Source organism: Peromyscus eremicus, chromosome 7 (assembly GCF_949786415.1).
Source record: "Peromyscus eremicus chromosome 7, PerEre_H2_v1, whole genome shotgun sequence".
Taxonomy (NCBI): Eukaryota; Metazoa; Chordata; class Mammalia; order Rodentia; family Cricetidae; genus Peromyscus; species Peromyscus eremicus.
Genome location: NC_081422.1, coordinates 34172123 through 34187064, shown reverse-complemented (window position 1 = coordinate 34187064; position 14942 = coordinate 34172123). Strand labels below are relative to the sequence as shown.

General features: G+C 38.9%; 1 protein-coding gene across 1 annotated transcript; it reads right to left on the bottom strand.

Moving 5' to 3' along the window:
* Window positions 1–2621: 2621 nt before the first annotated feature.
* LOC131914675 (olfactory receptor 8D1-like) lies at window positions 2622–3557 on the bottom strand. Its single transcript, XM_059267256.1, has one exon. It carries the CDS (start codon window positions 3555–3557, stop codon window positions 2622–2624), a length of 936 nt encoding a protein of 311 aa, XP_059123239.1.
* Window positions 3558–14942: the final 11385 nt, after the last annotated feature.

The following is a 14942-nucleotide window of genomic DNA, read 5'->3' as shown; positions in this document are numbered from 1 at the left end:
ATAAATAAGACAACTTTTTGTACAACTTAAAGAAATGGCCACAAAGAAACTGCTTAGAAACCTGCCAAAGTTGATGGGGCTGTTTTGGAAACTATTGCTGTGGATTTTCCTAAATCCCAGTATAATGACTGTCTTCTGATATTTTTATATATGGCACAAAAACAGGAGAGAGCACATTATTTCGATCTCACATCTTCCTGCTCTTTCCAACTCTGGCTCATTTCTTTGGCTTTTATCTCAGTGTTGGTTCCAATCACATTGCTTGGGAATGGCTCTACATGAAACATGGAAGTTACTTAGGTAATCCATACCCCTCAGAAGTGTGTGGGTATTAGTTCAATCATGCCTGTCCATGCCTGCTCATACTTATTGCCAACAGTTTTTTTTCATGCTAACTGGTTGCAGGTGAAATCTATGAAGTATCTGTGAGTTTTCCTGGAAAAATATTTGCTTCAATAATAGGTGCTGCTATACAAATAAATGAAATGCATGCTATTCCTTAAAGTGATATTTTTGGTGAAGAAGGTATGACCATCGCTGTTTATAACTGAATATGTCCTTGCCTTAGTTAAGGTTTTCTATTGCTGTGAAGAAACACCATGACTACAGCAGCTCTTACAAAGGAAAACATTTAATTGAGGTTTGCTTACAGTTTCAGAGGTTTAGTCCATTATTATCATGAAGTGGAACATGGTGGCGTGTAAGCAGACATGATGCTGGCTAAGTAACTGAGTGTCCTACATCTTGCAGGTAACATGAAGTCAACTGACACACTGAGCAGTATTCTGAGCATAGAAATTCTCAAAGCCTGCCCCCACAGTGACATTCTTCCTCCAACAAGGCCATACACACTCCAGCAAAGCCACTCTTCCCAATATTGCCACTCCCTATAACATTATGGGGGCCAATTGCATTCTAACTACCACAGCTCTCATACAAAATGGCTTATTCACAATTTTCTGTGCATTTGGAAATTACCACCCTAGCATTCTAGTTTCAAGGTCAAAAACATTGAAATGCTTTTCTATTATGATTCTTCTCTGGCAATCCACATCAAAGCCATGAGTACTTATTAAGTTCTCTTCAGGATATATCCATAATTCCATGTCCTCTCACTGTCTTTGAATTCTGTCTCTTCTTCTCTTCACTTTCATGTTATTATTCCTTCATATGTTTGTAGATTTGTCATTTAAAATATGGCTGTAGGCCATTGAGGTGGCTTTGTGGGTTAGGATGCTTGTCACCAAACTTGAAGACCTGATCTCCAAGACTCACATGGGAAAAGGAGAGAGCCAACCCTCTCATCCTGTCCTCTGACACTCCTTTCATGGAACCCCTTCTTCCACAAGTCAATAAATATGATTTTTAAAATTTATAAATCAGACCTAGCTCTTTTACATGAGACCTCTAAGTTTTTATTTGTCTTATTTTTTTAGTGCTATTTGAGAAGAACATACATACACACATATATACATATACATTTATATGTATACTTATATGTATACCAGTAGGTAAGAAAGTTATGGATTGCCCAGAGTCCAAGGAAGATGCTACGTCCAGCGTTGGATATCTGAGGGAGAAAAAAAATCTATGTCCACTATGCTCTTATGTCTGTTAACTTTATTCATCTAAGACAAAATTCTATCTATACAGCTTCAGCTCCATCAGGCATTCAGGGCAGGAATAAATCTAGATTCTTTGTCCATCTACTTTATTTCTCTGGGATAAAATCCTGTCTACATAGCTTCAGTTCAGTCCTGACACTCAGTTCCTCTTTGTCCTTTCTTTTGCTGCCCTTTCATAGTCCTGCTAACAACTAAGCTCTTATGCTTCCAGCCTCATCTTTGTCCTCTGTTTCTTTATCCTCCATCTCTACTTGCTCTCTACTCCTGGCTTTGATGAACTCTACAAGAGTTCTGCCTTACCATGTGCAAAACCTCTGTGTTCTTCCCTTATCCCTGGTCATGCCGTTCTGTGTTCTCTACAGAAATCACCTGTTTCTTCTTCCCCTTGCCACACAGTTCTCTGCCTCCTCAGGAATGTTGCTCCATTCTACCTTCCACCTTGATACGTAAAATTCTCTTGTTTTCAGTCAATTGCTCTGGAGAGTCACTAGGCCTCAAGGCAAGGGGATGGTCTGAGCTTCATTTGCGCAAGAAACAAAGCTATGCATCTACTGCCTGCTTGGCTTTGCCTGAGTCACCTTATCCAAGGACTGGCCTGAACAGGAAGTTCACACACACATTCTATGGGAATTGTGAGTACAAGAAATTCATAGCAAGTCACAGCTGAATATCAAGCTGTGTAACATCAAATAGTCCATGCTAGATGGCTTCCCACCTTACTGATCCTTGGCCTGGTCAAGGTATAGCTTTAATGCACAGCTGGACCCCTTATAACATATTCTTGTGGCTCACCACAGAAAGTAGGTTAGAGAGACCAAGGAGAGTAAAAAGCACTGTGTTGGGAGCAGGGATACTAAAATGGGGAAGGAGGTTCACCAAAAATAAACCACACAAACATTTTAAGATGACCCTTCAACTTGAAATAGTATTCCTACATACAAGACAATTTAAAAGACAAAGTGAATGTTTAAATTGCTAGCTTAAAGGTGCTGTTTTCTACACAGACTGAGAGAATATCCCACCATTCACAAGTTTTCTTATGGCTTCTTTGACATCTTTGTTCCTAAGGCTGTATATAAGGGGGTTAAGCATGGGAATCACTGTGGTGTAAAAGACAGAAGCCACTTTTCCCTGGGTCGTGTCACCTGTAGATGGTTTAAAATACATGAAGATGATGGAGCCATAGAAGACTCCAACAGCTGCAAGATGGGAACTGCAGGTACTAAAGGCTTTGGATCTGCCATCGGCTGAACGTACTCTCAGGATGCTGGCAAGGATGAAGGCATAAGAGATGATGATGGCAAACACACTTGCAAATACATTAAATCCAACCAGTATCATCACCCAAAACTCCTTGGTATAGTCTCTTGAGCAAGCTATATTCAGAAGAGGGAGGATGTCACAGAAGTAATGGTGAATGATATTAGTTCCACAGAAGGAACGGCTGGATATGTAGCTGGTGTGGGCCGTGGCCCCAAAGGCCCCTATAGCATATACAGCAGTGGATAGTAGCACACAGACTGTGTGAGACATGATGACATTGTAGAGCAAGGGGTTGCAAATGGCAACATAGCGATCATATGCCATGACTGTTAGCATGTAGGAGTCATCAATACCGAAGAAAGAGAACAGAAAGAGCTGGGTCATGCATTCGGGAATGGATGTGGAATTCTTCTCTGATACGAAGTTCACCAACATCTTTGGTATTATAACAGAGGAGTAGCAGAGATCTATGAAGGACAAGTTACTGAGAAAATAATACATGGGTGTGTGAAGCTGAGAGCTAGTCCTGATTAAAAAGACTAAACCCAAGTTTCCCACTATGGAGACCACATAGATCAATAGAAACAGAGAAAAGAGCGGGATCTGGAGCCCTGGCTGGTCTGTTAACCCCTCAAGGACAAATAAGGCAGAGTAATTTCCTGGGCTCATTCTTCTCCACCTGTGAAAAGTTGAGTGGTTCAATGGAGAGAGGCAAACATTACCAATGGGTAGGATTTAACAGTTTGCAGTTTGACAAATGACATATTTTTCAACAGAACCCAATTTTATGAATCTAAACTCAACAAACTAATAGTACTCCTTTGAGTATCATCTGCTATCAAGACTATACTTCTCATGTGGTCTTCATTTACCATGGTCTCCTATTCTGTGTTCTCCCTCTCTGTTGTTGATCCAGCTGGGATCTCCCACTCCCCCAAGCTCTCTTTCCCTCAACCCTCGCCCTTCACTACCCCCACTCATGTCCAGGCTGTTCATGTAGATCTCAATCCATTTCTCTGTCATTGGGCGATCCCTGTGTCTTTCTTGGGGTCCTGTTTTCCAGGCAGCCTGCCTGGTGATGTGAGTAGCAGTCCAGTCATCCTTGTTCCACATCTAGTATCCTGTTATGAGTGAGTACATACCATGTTTGTCTTTCTGAGTCTGGGATACCTCACTCAGGATGATTTTTTCTAGATCCATCCATTTGTCTACAAACCTCATGATGTCATTGTTTTTCTCTGCTGAGTAGTATTCCATTGTGTATATGTACCACATTTTGTTTATCCATTCTTCCGTTGAAGGGCATCTAGGTTGTTTCCATGTTCTGGCTATTACAAACAATGCTGATATGAACATAGCTGAACAAGTGCTCTTGTGGTGTGGTTGAGCATTCCTTGGGTATATGCCCAAGAGTGGTATAGCTGGATCTTGGGGGAGATGGATTCCCAATTTTCTAAGAAATCGCCATATTGATTTCCAAAGTGGTTGTACAAGCTTGCATTCCCACCAGCAGTGGAGGAGAGTACCCCTAGCTCCACATCCTCTCCAGCATAAGGTGTCTTCAGTGTTTTTGATCTTAGCCATTCTGACAGGCGTAAGGTGGTATCTCAGAGTTGTTTTGATTTGCATTTCCCTGATGATTAGGGATGTTGAGCAATTCCTTAAATGTCTTTCAGCCATTTGAGTTTCCTCTCTTGAGAATTCTCTGTTTAGTTCTATAGCCCATTTCTTAATTGGACTGTTGGGCATTTTGGTGTCTAATTTCTTGAGTTCTTTATATATTCTGGATATCAGTCCTCTGTCAGATGTGGGATTGGTGAATATCTTTTCCCATTCTGTAGGCTATCGCTTTGCTTTGTTGACCGTATCCTTTGCCCTACAAAAGCTTCTCAGTTTCAAGAGGTCCCATTGATTGATTGTTTCTCTCAGTGTCTGTGCTACTGGTGTTCTATTTAGAAAGTGGTCTCCTATGCCAATGTGTTCAAGACTACTTCCTACTTTCTCTTCTAGCAGGTTCAGAGTAGCTGGATTTATGTTGAGGTCCTTGATCCACTTGGACTTAAGTTTTGTGCACGGTGATAGATATGGATCTATTTGCAGCCTTCTACATGTTGATATCCAGTTTTGCCAGCACCATTTGTTGAAGATGCTTTCTTTTTTCCATTGTGCACTTTTGGCTTCTTTGTCAAAAATTATTTGTTCATAGGTGTGCGGATTAATGTCAGGGTCTTCAATTCGATTCCATTGGTCCACATGTCGGTTTTTATGCCAGTACCAAGCTGTTTTTATTACTGTAGCTCTATAGTACAGCTTGAAGTCAGGGATCGTGATGCCTCCAGAGGTTGTTTTATTGTACAGGATTCTTTTGGCTATCCTGGGTTTTTTGTTTTTCCATATGAAGTTGAGTATTATTCTTTCCAGGTCTGAGAAGAATTGTGTTGGTATTTTGATGGGGATTGCATTGAATCTGTAGATTGCTTTTGGTAAGATTGCTATTTTTACTATGTTAGTTCTGCCTATCCATGAGCATGGGAGATCTTTCCATTTTCTGACATCTTCTTCAATTTCTTTTTTCAGGGACTTAAAGTTCTTGTCATATAGGTCCTTCACTTGCTTGGTTAGTGTTACACCAAGGTATTTTATGTCATTTGTGGCTATAGTAAAGGGTGATGTATCTCTGATTTCCTTCTCCGCTTTTTTGTCCATTGTATATAGGAGGGCTACTGATTTTTTTGAGTTGATCTTGTATCCTGCTATGTTGCTGAAAGTGTTTATAAGTTGTATCAGTTCCTTGGTGGAATCTTTGGGGTTGCTCAAGTATACTATCATGTCATCTGCAAATAGGGAAAGCTTGACTTCTTCCTTTCCGATTTGTATCCCCTTAATCTCCTTATGTTGTCTTATTGCTCTGGCTAGAACTTCAAGTACTATATTGAATAAGTATGGGGAGAGCGGACAGCCTTGCCTCGTTCCTGATTTTAGTGAAATTGCTTTGAGTTTCTCTCCATTTAATTTGATGTTGGCTGTTGGCTTGCTGTAAATTGCCTTTATTATGTTTAGGTATGTTCCCTGTATTCCTGATCGCTCCAAGACCTTTATCATGAAGGGGTGTTGGATTTTGTCAAATGCCTTTTCAGCATCTAGTGAGATGATCATGTGGTTTTTTTCTTTGAGTTTGTTTATATGGTGTATCACATTGACAGACTTTCGTATGTTGAACCATCCTTGCATCCCTGGAATGAATCCTACTTGATCATGGTGGATAATTGTTTTGATGTGTTCTTGGAGTCTGTTTGCCAGTATTTTATTGAGTATTTTTGCATCAATGTTCATGAGGGAGATCGGTCTGTAGTTCTCTTTCTTTGTTGTATCCTTGTTTGGTTTGGGAATCAGGGTAATTGTAGCCTCATAGAAGGAGTTTGGTAATGTTCCTTCTGTTTCTATTGTATGGAACAATTTAGAGAGTATTGGTATTAACTCTTCTTTGAAGATCTGGTAGAATTCTGCACTGAAACCATCTGGTCCTGGGCTTTTTTTGGTTGGGAGACTTTTAATGACTGTTTCTATTTCGTTAGGGGTTATTGGACTATTTAAATAGTTTATCTGGTCTTGATTTAATTTAGGTATGTGGTAACTATCCAGAAAATTATCCATTTCTTTTAGGTTTTCCAGTTTTGTGGAATAGAGGTTTTTGAAGTATGACCTGATGATTCTCTGGATTTCCTCAATGTCTGTTGTTATGTCCCCCTTTTCATTTCTGATTTTGTTGATTTGGATGCTCTCTCTCTGTCTTTTGGTTAGTTTGGATAAGGGCTTGTCTATCTTGTTGATTTTCTCAAAGAACCAACTCTTTGTTTCATTAATTTTTTGTATTGTTTTCTTTGTTTCTATTTTATTGATTTCAGCTCTCACTTTGATAATTTCCTGGCATCTAGAGAGGAGAGATACTGCAAGTGAAGGACGTTGAGATCATGATGGGAGGATGTGCAGAGATGAACAGCCACACTAGTGGAACTGTGGACTGTTGGCTGTGGAGCCCCCATGCGACTGGACTAGGCCCTCTGGATATGGAAGATGGTTGTTTGGCTTGAACTGTTTGGGAGGCATCCAGGCAGGGGTGATCAGGATCTGTTTCTGGTCTATGGGCAGGCTTCTGGACCCCGGTGCCTGTGGTGTGACACCTTGCACAGCCTTGGTGCTGTGGGAAGGGGCTTGGACCTACCTATGCTCAGTGTGCTGGGCTCTGCTCATCCCCATGGGAGACCTCACTTAAGGGATGTGGGGATGCGGGTTGGCTTGGGAAAGAGGGCTGGGGCGTGGGAGGAGGGAGGAGGGGGGATCTGTGGATAGTATGTGGAGTGAGTAGAAAGTTTCTTAGTAAAGAAAAGAAGCAAAAAAAAAAAAGACTATACTTCATTTGGCTTCATTTTTATTACATCCATTAAGAAGTGAAACGCGTTGGGTTTCTGTTTTATTTTCCTCACGTGACATTTAAGTGTGAAACCCATGTTGTCTCTCCAGATAAAGCTCTAGCTTTTCCTGTAAAAGAAGAATAATTCTGTTATTCATGCACCTTCCAGGAGCACCTGCTCAGACACATTCTTCCATCGGGTGAGTTGGGTCTGTACCGGCTGTTGTCTCCGATGTCTTCGGCTTTGAACTTCCTTAACTAATGCTGCTTGAGCTTCTCCTCCCCTTAGCCCATCCAGTCCCTGACTATAATCACAAAGACTTTGCCTCCTTCTAAGCTTTTTACATGCACTCTGCATTTCTGGTCTTGAATTAGATTTTTCTTGCTGCTACTCACAGTCATAGAGCTGTGAGGAGAATAAAGCCCATTTGGAGATGTTGTATAGAAGGTGCTGTGAGCAGAGAGCTGTTGTCTTGTGCTGAAGGAAAGTGGGGAAGGGAAAAGAAACCAACACCATAGGTGCTCATGTGCCAGGCAGAGTGCTGAGGGCACACTTATGACACTTCCGATGTGAAAAAGACTGCAGAACAACGCATGAGAGAGAGTTGTCTGCTTCGCAGGTGAACAACTAGAGAATGTCAGCTTTGCTTGAAGGTAACATTATTTTCCTTACTTTACATGTATTTATATAAGATTTTCCCAATCTAGTGAACATTAAGGTAAGGCCTTATGTCTTTGCCTGTTTTATTTAAAAAACAATAGACCTATCCTACAACAGTTTCCCTTTGAGACTGAGTACAGACTGGATGGTAACTTCTGCATTATGCTTATTATTCTAACTTCTCAACAATTTCTTCCAATTTTTTTTGTGATCTCTGACAGCATTATGATAGGCTATTGGACATTACTAAACACTAAAAACATTTTTGCCTTTTGTTTGTTTAACTCAAATTGCATTTACCCTTAAATTATCTTAAGGTAGAAAAAAAAACAGTACTAGAAAAGACACATGGACATATTTATATACTGAAGTTAACCTGTGGCAAGAAGTCCCCTGTGTCCTACAATTGGAACTTGTTACAGAGCAGTGGTGACCTGAGCATGCACACATCTTCACTTTGGGGACATTATATGATATAAAGCATTTCTTCTTTGAAATAAATAAGTAAAAACAGACCTCTGGTTACAAAGGACGGGATAAAATATAACTGAATTACTAAGACTAGATCTGGGCCAGTGGAATACTGTAGTGATAAAAGGTTATGAGAAATAACACTAAGCAATTAGGTGAACAACCCTATTCTTTATCAACTCTAAAATACTGACCTCTGGCAAAGAAAGTTTGCTGATGTTTTATAGGTTTCCCCTTTTCTAATTTCAGAAGTATTCCTATTCTTATATCCTTCCTATTAATAGGTAATAGTTTACCTTTCATCAAGCAACTTAAAACATCTCAGCATCCAGGAATGAATTCCTGAAATTTCTGTTGTTTTGACTTCTCCATACCCAAAGTCTACCTTGATTTGTTTAATAAGCTCTATTCTATACTTTCTTGTATTAGCATATTTTGATCATGCTGTTGGTAATGGACTCAAGATTTAAAGTCAAATGGAACAGATTCACTTTCAGGCATGGTCGCTTCCCCTCTTTGCGATCACCTCTGCCCTTTGATGCTGAAGGTGTCACTTCCTTATGTAAAATTCAGTTTCTTTACCTACAGGGAAGATTAACTCCTACCATTTGTGGCTTTTGCCATGGTCCATTCATTTGTTCATGCAAGACTCTTGAGAGGCTTCTACATTCCAAAGTTGGAATATTATATGAGGCACCCCCTGCTGTCAAAAAGTGTGCTGTCTGGTAGAGGAAATCAGTACACCAAGAAACAGAGAATTTAGAATGGAGAAGTGAAAAAATCTTAATAAAAATAAAGCATTGTGGGGGCACAGCTAAGAAGGAGAGCAGAGGAAAGACTCTGCAGGAAGTGAGGTTTGAATAGAGTTCTTTTTTTCAGTAAATAAGAAAATATATTTTTAATCTTGAGATAACAAAGTTCTAAAGCTGACAAACCATTTAAGAACAATGATGTATTTAATTGCATGAATTAACGACTTTAGAATTAGCAAACTAACTGGACAGCATTATATCAAATCCTGCTCCAGCCCTTCATTCATTTTCTTAATTAAAATATTTAGTGCTAAAAAGTCTAATATCAATAGCAAGTGATTTATCATTTCTTTCCTTTAAATTTATCACTTGCTTTGTCCTAAGAAAGTTTAGAATGTTAGTGAATCATAAAGTATTCCCCTATATATTCTATAAGCATAATAGTTTCATAGTTACATTTAGGTTTCTGACTCATCTCAAATTAATTGTCACAGGATTAGAGATGGTATTCATTTATATTAAACACATATTAGTTATTATACCCCTATTTACTGAAAATGTTCTTTATCCTTCTCTGGACTGCTCTGGCAAATGTGAAGAATCAAAGGCTCATATAAAGTAGTTTTATTTCTGGTTACACATTCTGTTCCACTGATTACTTGTCAACTCTAAGACACTATCAATTACTGTAGCTTTACAGTGTGTCTTGAAGTTGAATAGATTTCTAAATGAAGTGAAGGAGGCAACCATGGGATTATCATGATACAATTTGCTTTGGAGAGCACACCAAATTCAAATGTTTCCCGGGGGGCATTCCTGGTACATTTGAGAGAGAGAAAACGAGAGAATGGCCAAGTGGGGCTGGGCACCAGAAGCTGGCCTTGGTAAAACAAAAGCAAACAAACAAAAGTGCTAAATCTTCCTCAAGTTGTAATGAGCACTGTGGGGAAGTTTGCAGAGGTAGACTTCCTGGAACATTTTCACAAGAATCTCTTGGGCTCTGCTTATTCTGTCAAGAATAATTGTAAGGGTCACAGAGTATATCTAGGGACTCACGTAGTGGTATAGTCATGTAGAAAGATGTGGCTTGGGCATCCTGGTAATATAGAGATGGTAAACCAGAAAAAGGAGTGAGATCCATTTGAAATGGATGGTATCTTTGGTTTGTGAGAGCTGCGGAAGTCCAACATTTGTGCAATTCAGGATATAAATGCATAAAAGATGCTTTTGGAGGGCAGCGTTAGGGGGCTAGTTTTTGTGCTTTGAACATACTCAGCTTGATGCTAATTACAGGACCGGTGGATATGTTGAATAGGAAACTAAATATGAGTTTGGAATTCAAGAGAAATGTCTGCCTGGTATGTGGTTTTCTGAGTCATCAGAAGAAATTTGGTGCTTAGTGACTGGATGGAGACATTACAGCAGTGGCAGGTAGTTACTAAATTATCAATAACGTTTTGGCAGTGTTTTTTACTGGAATTCCAGGAATTCTGCTGGACAGTAGGATACTTCAAATCTCTTCAGTCTTTTCTTCTATCCATTTTACGTATTTACCATCTTGACTTACTCCTCATTGCTGTCTGTCTAGAGGAGCAGTTTGGGCATTTGTTGTAAAGAACTGGCAGTCTCTAGAAAAAGCATGCAGCACAGTGGAAGAGGATGTCCTGTACTGGCTTGTTCTCTCTCCCCCTTCATTCAGAGTCTCTATGTATTGGCTTCGACACAAGTCCTGACTCCTTCTTCTCATAATATCTCATAATACCCAAATCACAGAACCAGTAACACACACATTTCTTCTCCTTTGTCTTTGCTTTCATTGACTTGATCACTTTTGCATTTTTATATTTTATATTTTTCCTTCCCAGTTTGAACAGTAAGTTTGAATGAAGACAACATCCCCAATTTACCAATTCTGTAAATACTAAATATATACTTCCTTGTGGACTGTACCACTGACAAACATGATTTAGACTTTTTTCCCTGACAAGGTATTAGATAAAAGATCATTGCATTTTTTCAATATATTTGGAACACTGATCATGTAATCCTGAGGAATACAAATGTTTGAAGAAGGAAATATGAGGATAAAGGTAATGCTCAAGGCTCAAAATGCTTTAATAGCTTTGCTTAAAACATCTGTGATTTGATATGAGAATTATAATCAAGGGAGAAAGGTTCAGAGAGAAAAATGATGTAGAGGAAAGGAGTCTTAGATAATGTCAAGAATGATTTGCTGTTTCTTAAGATTATCTTTAAGAGCTCCAAATTCTGGGCCGGAGAGAGGGCTCAGTGCTCAGTGGTTGAGAGCACTGACTGCTCTACCAGAGGACCTGGGTTCACTTCCCAGCACCCACAACTGTCTGTAACTGGCAGCCCGAAACTGTTTGTAACTCCAGTTCCAGGGGACCCAACACCCATGGCAAACACACAAATGTACATAAATAAAAGTTAATAGTTCCATCCATTTGCCTGCAAACCTCATGGTGTCATTGTTTTTCTCTGTTGAGTAGTACTCTATTGTGTATATGTACCACATTTTATTTATCCATTCTTCAGTTGAAGGGCATCTAGGTTGTTTCCAGCTTGGAGGAGGTGGGAATGGGGGTTGTATTAGGGGGAAGAATGGGGGGTAGGAGAAGGGAGGACAGGGGAATCTGTGGCTGATATGTAAAATTAAATTAATTATAAAGTAAAAATATGTATTAAAAAATAAAAATAAATAAATTTTAAAAAGAACTCCAAATTCTTCATTGTAAGTAGAGAAGAGTGCCCTTTCAGACCTTGACTATCACAGTTTATTAAGTGTGCTAAGAGTTAGAAATGTTCATATTAGTTTACAGATTAACTAAGTTCTTCTCTGGAAAGGTAGGATAAATCTGTTAATGTCAGTGTCTGTCTGTTGAAGGGATTTCTGACCTGACGAAGCACTACACTGTGTGTTGTAATGCACCCGAGAATGCTCTGTAAACTTTACTACTGATAATAAATATTAACACAAATGTGCTTAATGGGGAAGAAAGCAGAGAGTTTGGGATTAGGAGAGATACAGGGTATGTGGAAGCAGTGCTTTGTGTGCACAATACTTTGAGCTCTGTCGTGAAGCATATGGTCCCTCCTCATCCAACGGATATAAACAATAGTTCCATCATCACAGATAATAGGAGTGTTTAACCAGATTCCAAAGTTAAATTTCAACTACAATATCTTATCAAAACCATATAGAACTGTGTGACTCATCTGAATATTATCAACAGGGTAAGTGTAGCTGGCTGTATATGATTTTAATTTTATGAAGTATGTGTATGCAAACACACACAATTACTAGATGATTTGATTATAAAATACTGAGTCCAATGTCTTCCAGATTCTGAAAAATATAGGAGAGTTGAGTTGGCTTGAGATTTTTATCGATTTGGCTGAAGAAAAAGAGGTTTCAACTAAGCAGAGCAAGAAGAGAGATCCTGTGGCCTCCTAATCTTCTATTATTAAGTGGGAATTCCATTCAGATCTATTTGTACCTAAGGAGATGTACCATTGTTCTCCTTAGGGGCTTGTCATGCCAGTTGTTGGGCCCTAATGGGAAAATAATTATCAAATTCATACCTGCTAGCAGTATAGAAGCAGCCATCTTCTTAATCTCTGAGGTGTATAAAAGAGAGAATTTCCCACTTGAGTGTTGGGGATATTAATAATGATTCAATAATAGATATCAAGCTTTTGTCAATGTTTTATGAGGTGTATTCATTATATATAGTACTTAGTTAAATGTAGACAATTTCTTTCAAGTATAGCAAGTATTTTGAGTATAATCATTGCCTCCAACATAAATACAAAACTTTTAAAACCATTTGGATGATCAATGTCTTTTTCAAAACCAAAATTAAGCATTTGTCCTCAGTATTTTTTTTTTTTTTTTTTTACTATTAGCCCCATTTTACTATTTACAGATTTTGGGAGTTTCCTATAATATTTTCAATTTATTTGGTACTTTGGACTATGTGGTGAAAAAGAGCAAGTTATGTACTTTCTTTCTACGATTAAAAATATATATTTTAGGATTCAAAGCATTTTCTCAAGAATTTTATGGTAATTTTAGTATGTAACTTTTTCTTGGTTTCTTTGTTCAACATAATTACTTTGAGATTCACTCCTGCTCCTGCATGTATTTCATCATTAGACGGTCTTGATTATAACCTTTGTGGTGCAAATTGACATGACTATGTGGACCTATTTTGGTTTATCTTGATTCTGATACGGCATTGCCTTGTTAACTGTAACTTTATATGCTTTGAATTGCTTAATGCCTGTCATTCAGCTCATCTGCCTGTGCATGTGTACGATGTGTAGATGTGGATGTGGTTTAGCAGATGTCTGCATGTATGTGTGTTTACTGGTGCACATACATGTGTGTGCCATGTGATAGAGGCCTGGGATTGAAGTTCAGTGTCTTCCTCCAGTTCTACCCACCTTCCACGCTGAGGCAGAATCTCTGGCTGAACTTGGAGCTTGCTAGTGTAGCTAGCCAGCCTACTCTGGGAATTCCTACCTCCATTTCCAGCAAGCTGCCCTTACAAGCTGACCATTAGGTCCACTTAGATTTTATGAGTTGATTTCGAGCATCTCCAACTCCCGTCCTCATACTTGTGAGGCAAACACTTTTCCTGACAAGCCATTTGCCCAACTCTTCAGCACTTTTCCCTCTTCTGGACCTTTTTCACTTTCAAAAATGGATTTTAGGTTTTGATATTGAATTCTCTAAAATGTCTGCTAGAAGTTTAATTGATAATGAATTTATGAATAAATTTGGAAGGAATGTGACCCTTTTAAATAACATTGATGCAGGAACACAAGGTATACTTTTGCTTCTGAATGTCTGACAAATGTTTCCTCAGATTTATCACTGCAAAGTGCACATATTTGAGTACAGCCTTTTTTTCCTTCCCACATACACAAGCTCTCTGTGGTGCTTCACACACACACACACACACACACACACACACACACACACACACTTACAATGAAACATATTTGACATCATGTAGCAGAGCAGAGGAGACTGGAGACTATGTCTACCATATCTACCAGACTATGAGCACTCTGTCCTGTGTAACCCTATGAAAGTGAGGAGAAATTTAAGAGTCCAACACGTGCTAAGCTTCCAGTAACTAAGCTGTGAATTTAAGAAAGTCGGGCTTTCCTCTAGTTTGTCCATCTCTTTCCCACCTTTGCTGTTTTTTGGGAGTGACCATTGCCATTTCCTATAGGGACACTATTTACAAAACAGACCTAGTGATAACTGGTGAATTTATAACTGCAGTCTCATAAATTGAAAATGTAGATAACGGGGTTGGGGATTTAGCTCAGTGGCAGAGCACTTGCCTAGCAAGCCCAAGGCCCTGGGTTCGGTCCTCAGCTCTGGGAAAAAAAAAAGAAGAAAAGAAAATGTAGATAACACTTAAAATAATACCTTACTCTAAATGTCTTTATATATTCTTTTAATTTTTAAAAGAAGCAACAATGACAAATATCAAGCTAACTGTTTAAAGACAGAAAATCTGTTGAGTTTATGTGAATAACACAATCAGACCCAGAAACAGACAAGGATATTGCCAAAACAACCATTGTGGGTTGATATGTCTTATGCATTTAAAAGTAAAAACTTTAACAAAATGTCATTGACTGAATCCAGCAGTACTCAGAAGAAACTGTGTGTCATTATGGTATAAGGTATATCTTGGTGCTGAAAGTTCAATTTAATA

Bases quoted from the DNA above. Each gene is read 5' to 3' on its own strand.
- LOC131914675 (XM_059267256.1), bottom strand. From the start codon at position 3,557: ATGAGCCCAGGAAATTACTCTGCCTTATTTGTCCTTGAGGGGTTAACA.